We start from the raw sequence: 7,500 nt of genomic DNA, 5'->3' as shown, positions 1-7,500 counted from the left end.
CTGGTTGTCTGAATTCGAGTTATTTTGTTGTTGAGCCGCAGAAGTTCTTCGTCTCGTAGGGCCCTGGCATTCTTTACCTGGGAGACTTGGGCTCTGAGGCTTTCTCTCTCTGCCTCCACCGTTTGGTCCTTCTCAACTCGGATGACCTCTTTGTGGATGATCCTCTCAATAGATTTCTCTTTGGTCAAGGACTCTAATCTGATTCTGAGGTTTCGAATATCTCTCTCCATGTGGGAAATGCTGGCACCCTCGTTGTCAATTTGAGTGCGAAGATCAATGATTCGTTTGTCAATTGCAGGGTCTCTCTCAACTTTCAAAACCTCCTCAATAACAATTCTTTCCTCAACAGGTGTTGGACAAGACTCAAGTTCATAGATTCTAGCCTTGATTTGCCTGAGCTCTGTCTCTATCAGGATCTTCTTCTGCCGATCCACGAGCTCCAGTTTTTTCTCCAGCTCCAGGACTAGAGATCTCAACAGCTGCACCTCCAGCTCCAGCTGTCGACGAGTCTTGACGGTCTCTTCCAAAGTCTCGACTAACCTCTTGTGAGACAGAATCTGACTGGGATCTGTCTGGAGGCGCACAATTTCTTGCACCACGACCCTTTCCTCTGGTTTCTGTCTCTCCATCACAATGTACTTGTTTTGAAGGTCAAACACATTCTCCTCCACTGTTCTGCGTCGTTGAACTTCGTCACGAACTTCCCTCCTGAGACGTTCGGCTTCCTTCTCCAGAAGAGGGTCGTTTTCATATTTTATAAATTCTTTGGTCACCACTTTGGTCTCCACTTTTGATCTTTCGGTCTTCCACTCATCCCTGTCCTTGCGCAGACGAATCACCCGATTCATAATCGTGTCGTAGTTGGTCCGCAAAATGGTAAGCTGCTCATTCAACCTCTTAATTTCTTTGACGACCTCAGGGCTCCTCTCTTCTTTGATCACCTCTCGAGTTAACTCCTTCACTTCGATCTTGGGCTTTTCAGCACGCAGAGTCCTCAGATCCACCATGATCACGTTAATCTCATTCTCAATGCTAGTGCGGCGTCTGCTTATTTCGAGAAGCTCATTTCTCAGACGTCTCAGCTCCACCTCCGTCTCAGGGTCGATTCTGTAGATCTCGTGAATGATCTCATTAAACTCTACTTTTTGTTTGATGGTTTCCACTTTGCTGAAGCGGAGCTGAAGGCTGGAGAACTCTTTTATCAAAATACTGTTTTCTCGGCTCAGTTCTTCCAGGCTTATACGGAGGGACTTGCACTCTTGTAGGAGTTCGGGATCCTGCTCCACCCTCTTCAACTCCTTGATGACCGTTTTTGGCTGTATGGTGGGAATAATCCTCTCTAGGTTATTGATCTGACTCCTAATTTGGAATATTTGATCATTCAGGTTCTTGCATCTGATAGCCTCATCCGAGAGCTCGCTCTTGAAGGTAATCACAGCTTTCAGCATTTCCGGGTCCTTTTCCAGCCTCACAACCTCTTTCACGAGCTTCCTCTCTTTAATCACAGGCATCTTGCGCTCCAGGACCGTAACTTCTGTCCTCATATGAATGGTTTCACTCTCGTGCACTCGAATTTCCTCCTTTAGTTTGAGTATGAGCTCCCTGATCCTCACCATTTCCACATCCAGTTTGGGATCACGCTCAATTTCTGTAAACACCTTTGTCACCAGCCTGGGCTTCACTTCTATAACCTCGTGTTCACGAGTGAAAATCTTTTTGTTGACAATCTCAATTTCCGTGTGCATTTCGGATCGTTTATGGATCTCTTCGGTTATCCTCCTCCTCAGTATTTCCAAGTCGGCCTCCAGCTTCGGATCACGGTAGTAATGCACAGTTTCCTTTTCTTCCACTCGCTCCACACCTCTCCGACTCTTCAGGGACACCATCCGTTTCCTGAAAGTCGCTAGATCATTCTCAGCATGAGAGCGGCGAGATATCTCTTCAGAAAGCTCTTGCTTCAGGCCGTCAACTTCGTCCAAGTCTCTCTGCTGACTTTGAACCTGCAGTTGCTGCTTTACCACCACATGGGTCACAATTTCATCATTCTGTTCATGGGATACAAAAAAGATTAATTCAGATTAAGTAAAGAAATTCACGGTTGCTTTACACCCCCCCAAAAAATTGGGTTACCACTCAGATTTCAAATATTGTATACGGTTACAACATTTAAGAAGCATTAACTCATTGATTGTTGAAGCTTTAGAAATTCTGTACCTTGTTGATGAGGTCCTTGGCCAAGATCACTTGATTCAGAAGTTGATTATTCTCCGCTGACACTTCAGAGTAAAGGTTCAGAACGTCCCTTTCCTAAAAAGTAATCAATTGTACAGATATATTGGGAAATGTACGTAAACAATAAGCATATCCTGGTCGTTATGGCAAAGCAGCCTACAGTACCTTCTTCTCCACAGCTTCAGCCAGGGTGAGGTTAACAAGACTTTGTGAATTTATTTCTGGTTTTCCCAACGCAATGCGGTATTTGTTTAAATTATTCTCATACTCCTGGAGACACAGAAACAATAGACTATTTGTATAAATGCTACACATTTGAAATGCGCAATGGTATGATCATGTTCAAGGTTGGACTCACGTAAAGAACGCCCTGCAGATCACCAGAAAGTTTGATGATCCGGTTTACATCCTCCTGCTTTCTCTTGATGTCTTCAACCGCTCTCTGCAAACCAAAAACAAGTTTACCAAATAGGCACTACACTAAATTCTCAAAATCCACTGGATCTGAGGTTTTTAAAGGTGATGCAAGTCACCACTAGTGTCACTAAAATACAATTTTATTTAAATAATCTAACTTAATACTGACCATCTGAGAGGTTTGCTTGGCATAGACCTGTGACACACTTTCACCAGGCCGAACCTTGTTGTTGGGCATATTGATGAGGAAAGCACTGAGCGATTGGACGGCGCTGTGAAAATCCTGGTTCTTATTGACGGCCTCTTGCAACAGAGTTGCCCTGTGAAGTAAAAAGTTGCGGATACGGTTCACAAATCTGAAGCATTGTACTTGCCCCAAGTAAACAAGCAGTACACAATAGTGAAGAAGAAGAAGAGAAGGTCTCTCTATGACCTCTGCTGCAGTTGGCTGTTGATGTTGGAGTAGCGATTCCTCAAGCGCTTGACCTCGGTCTCCTGGTGGCGTATGTCAGGGCAGAACTCCTGAAAGCTCTTCTGCAGGGAGCTGACCGCCTGCTCTGTGACTTCCAACTCACGGTTCAGCTGCTGAATGTCATCTTTCTTGGAGGTGACGTCTTTGCTCATGTTCTGAGGAGAAAACAATTACAGACGTACAGGAACATCATTACAATGCTTTTGAAGGATTGTTTAGAAAGTTGTACAGTCCTTCCAGAAAAATGCAGCTTTTTTTGTGATTGTTGCGGGCAAAAATCCTTGATTATGCAGCACGTTTTCTTAAAAAATGCGATGGAAAATGCGGGATTTTTATGCGATGAAATTGCGGGAACTTGCAAAAACTGCGGTTTGATGAAAAAGAGAAAAAAAGCACTACATCACAGAAAGTGCTGGGAATATTTAAGTTCTCATCTTGTTTTATTGAAGACCTTAATAAACACATGGCTCAAATTTACAAAACATTGAATCAAACAAGTTCTGTAGCATAAATATGCGGACTTTGGCTGATTATGCATTAAAATCATGCGATCGCATAATCGCGTTTTTCTGGAGGGACTGGTTGTACCATATCCAAACATTTGCGTTCGCATTTCATCATTAAATCTAAAAAGGAAGATGTTTAGTTGTTATACGGATGGGCGCTATGACACATCTTCTGAAAGAGTACTGAATCTCCTGATCAAAACACATGTGAAGAAGATGCAGAAACAAGTGATATCATATGTAATCATATGCATATGTAAAATAACGCAATCATCAACAAGCTATTCATCGTTTTCACGTGCCATCACACGCTTATAGGAACGCCCACCTGGAGGGCAAAACAAGGCTTTCCTCCATTGCCCGCCAGCCATTTTTACTAGGTTTGTAGTCAGTATTAATGCAGTAAGTGATATTAAAATACCAAATTCAATAGAGACAGAGCGACACGGAAACAATCAAACGCTCTCCATTGACTTTGCATTGCGTGAGGCTGCCTCCTTGTCATTTCGGACTTATAACAAAAAACAGAATGTCTAAAAGCGGATATGTGACAAAGTGTACAGCAAACAAGCTAAATAAAACCCAGAACCAAAAACCCAGAAGTTTTTATAAGCTGTTGACCCAAAAAAACGAGCTTATAAGGACACAAAAGTGGATACAGGCAATTAAGACAGAGCGCGACATGCTATATTACACTAGAACTACGTCCACTGGAGGGGAACGTGATCAGGGACAGGAAATATAATATATAAAACTGACATTTGGATATTTGACTTAACAGTGACAAAATATTTACTGCACACATGGGCATACTGAGACACACTGAGTGTCAGGATCCCAAAATTTACCCATTCTTCCTGCTGAAGCTTCACCTCTTATAGCCTTTATCCACTTTAGTCTCCTTAAACGCTCGTTTTTTTGGGTCGACAGCTTATACAAACTTATTTCTGAGTTTATTAGCTTGTTTCCTGTACACTTTGTCACATAGCAGCTTTTAGACATTGTTCTGTTTTTTGTTATAAGTCCGAAATGACAAGGAGGCGCCTCGCGCAATGCAAAGTCAATGGAGAGCGTTGGATTGTTTTCCCACCCCAGTGTGGGTTTGGCCTAAATACGTTCTGTCTCTATATACACCTTATTGATGATGCATACTTAGTACAGGAAAGCAGATATATTAGAACACCGAATATTAGTGCAACATGAGGTTTCTCGTTAGGTGTTTTTCCCCATCGAAACCTATTATAAAAAAAACACGTTGCGTTCATATTCTTGCCTCATCTACTCGCCTCTAAATAGTATGCATCATCCAAAAGGTGGAAACTGAATTTGATCTTTTAATATCACTGTTTTAGTACATTATGGCACTTTACAGAGTCACTGGCGTGTGACTTAATCTTTGTTAAAAATGAAGTGGTGCAACTCGATTTAAAATAAAACCCATATAAACAAATCCTAGATTAGTGTTAGACTTCACTTAATTCAATCCTTATTGGTGCATCTCACCCTATAGTGTTTTTCACGTTAAGCGTTTTAGAAATGTCCTGCTGTTTTTAGTGACTGAAATACTGCAGCACAAGTGCCCAAAACCTGCATCTTGTTCACATATTTTTGATTTTAGATGGAAATTTGACAGGTTTGTGCTGCAGTTCAATTGCGGTTTAGCCCTTCAAGTCTCCGCGACAGTCATGTGACTAAAAACTACGACTATTATGTAAAGCTTTGGGGGTGTTGATGGACTCGATCTATTCCATCCGTGTTCTGATCATCGTTCTGAATACCATCTGGATGTAGTCTTTGACAAAAACTCGATTTTCTCCGATTTTTGCTCAAAATGTTGCTTTTTTTAAAAACTCACCAACATTCAAGTGTTGATAAAAAAAGAATGCATGATATTCATACAACTAAATATTCTGGGGGACATTTTGTGAAAATTGGCAGAGAAAGAGCTAATAATTACTTAAATTTGTAATTTGGTCTGTTCATCACATAAATCTATTGTAAGATATCAGAAGACTTTGGCTGAATCCGACATCGCCCCCTATACCCTTAAATAGGGCACTATTTGAGGGGACAGCCATTTGTAGTGGTGTCCGAAACCATAGTGGACGTTTTTAAGTGCACTCATTCAATCCCACAACAAGTCAAGTCAAGTGAACTGCATTAGTGGACTAAAGTAGGGAATAGTGAATGAGGGTTTTAGGGGGCGATTTCGCGATATAGCGCAAAATACACTACCATTGAAATGTTGAGATGAGAGTGTTTGAGTGCAAGGCTGAGCATTGAGTTGTGTGTGTGTAAGAGTGTGTACCTGCAGCTGTCTGGAGTGGCTGCGGATGGCGTTGGGTTCGTCGAACAGGCCAGTGTCTGCGGTCAGCTGATCCTCGAACGCCGTCAACACATTGCCCACCTTCTTGATCTGTTTCTCCAGGAACATGGAAGCTGTGGCCCTGAGGAAATAATCACAGTTTTTTTTTTTTTTTTCCCAATAGCAAAGGTAACACCATGCTCCGCCGATTTCTATGATTTACTCTTACTTCTTGGTGTAGAGATCAGAGAGGGCGGTTATGTCATCGATCTTGTTGTTGACTTTGCTCAGTTTCAGAGGCAGGGAGGACGTGGTTGGCCCCAGGGGTTTCTGGGATATCAGGGGCAGCATGTCCCTCTGAGCCGATGATTTGTCCGCCTCCAGATTCTTCAGAGCCACGACAAAAGTCTAGAGCAATCAAACCAAACAACTGTCAATGTTTTATACTAACTGTAGAGAGAGATTTACATTTGTTTCCATTACATCCACCAACTTTGCTTTCCCATCATTAACTACCCTTCCCATAACCCATTGCCTGGACTCATTATGGTCTCATCACTTCCACCGGTGTGTGATTAGCTCTGTGTTTTCACTCACTCATTGCAAAGTCTTGTATGTGTGAGTCTTGTCTCCTGTGTCTCGGTTCTGACCCGGTTTCCTGGATCTCCCTGTCTCTTGGACTCTCTTATTGTTTTCCCTGTGGTTTTGACCCTTGCTTATCATATGGATTACGATTGTGGATTACCCCTAATAAAAGCTGCGTTTGGATCCTCAACAGTTTCCCACGCTTTGACCACATTTAGACCCCTTCGGTTTGGTTTGCCGTTCTCACCTCGTGGTCTTTGATTCTGGTGGACAGGTCTCCGACGGGAGCGGCGCGATCTAAAGGAGATCTCATGCGGTTCTGCATGTCTTTCTCTAACTTCAGCAGGTCTGAATAGATCTGGTCCAGCCGGCCGTCAATGATACCGGCCTTCGCGCTGTCAGGAACGGTGGCCACCGCGACTGTTGGGAGAAAGAAAAAAAACATAATTTACAACCCACATTTAATATGATAAATGTTGTGCACAAAAACGTCATAATCTTCATTGAAATGTAGCATGTCAAGCGGCTTCACTACATCAAACTGTCATAAAATGAATAAAAGGTTTTATAATTCTCTATATAACCAGATAAAGAATGAATAACTTGAATTAACAACTTAATTAATAACCGATTACACAACTACAGTAAGCATATCCAACTTTGCCCAGATACATATAGTACTCTCATGTTAAGCGATTAATACATAGTAGAGCTTAGGTCGAGCCCCAAAAGCCCGACCCTTCCCCTATTTTGTTTAAATATTACAATGTAATTTTTAAATTTCATCTGATTATGAAAAGTGCAAAGAAGCGAATGGGTCAGAAATGGTTTTGGCCACTTCACTAAGTTTTGTTTCGTAGAAATCCTTTCTTTAAAGTGAATTTCTTCATTTTAATCAATGTTTCATCAGCCAACTGCCGGGATTTAATAAATAAGCAGCAAATAGTCTCGTAAATAAACTAAATTCAGCGGCTACTTGCCTC

At 42.0% G+C, this 7,500-nt stretch overlaps 1 protein-coding gene across 1 annotated transcript in view; it reads right to left on the bottom strand.

Moving 5' to 3' along the window:
- The window catches only part of evplb (envoplakin b), a 28,081-nt gene that overhangs the window by 1,673 nt on the left and 18,908 nt on the right, over window positions 1–7,500 (bottom strand). The window contains exons 14-22 of the mRNA XM_079813855.1: window positions 6,765–6,937; window positions 6,162–6,340; window positions 5,936–6,074; window positions 3,083–3,276; window positions 2,819–2,969; window positions 2,591–2,674; window positions 2,398–2,502; window positions 2,215–2,307; window positions 1–2,045 (exon numbers count right to left, since the gene is read on the bottom strand). The exon at window positions 1–2,045 is cut by the window's left edge and continues 1,673 nt beyond it. Of these exons, the coding sequence (XP_079669981.1) occupies window positions 1–2,045; window positions 2,215–2,307; window positions 2,398–2,502; window positions 2,591–2,674; window positions 2,819–2,969; window positions 3,083–3,276; window positions 5,936–6,074; window positions 6,162–6,340; window positions 6,765–6,937 (3,163 nt within the window). The remainder of the gene's footprint in view (window positions 2,046–2,214; window positions 2,308–2,397; window positions 2,503–2,590; window positions 2,675–2,818; window positions 2,970–3,082; window positions 3,277–5,935; window positions 6,075–6,161; window positions 6,341–6,764; window positions 6,938–7,500) is intronic.

The sequence above is a fragment of the Gobio gobio genome (assembly GCF_949357685.1).
Source record: "Gobio gobio genome assembly, chromosome: 1".
NCBI lineage: Eukaryota > Metazoa > Chordata > Actinopteri > Cypriniformes > Gobionidae > Gobio > Gobio gobio.
Note: the sequence above shows the minus strand (reverse complement) of the source record. Positions and strands in the feature narration are given on the sequence as shown.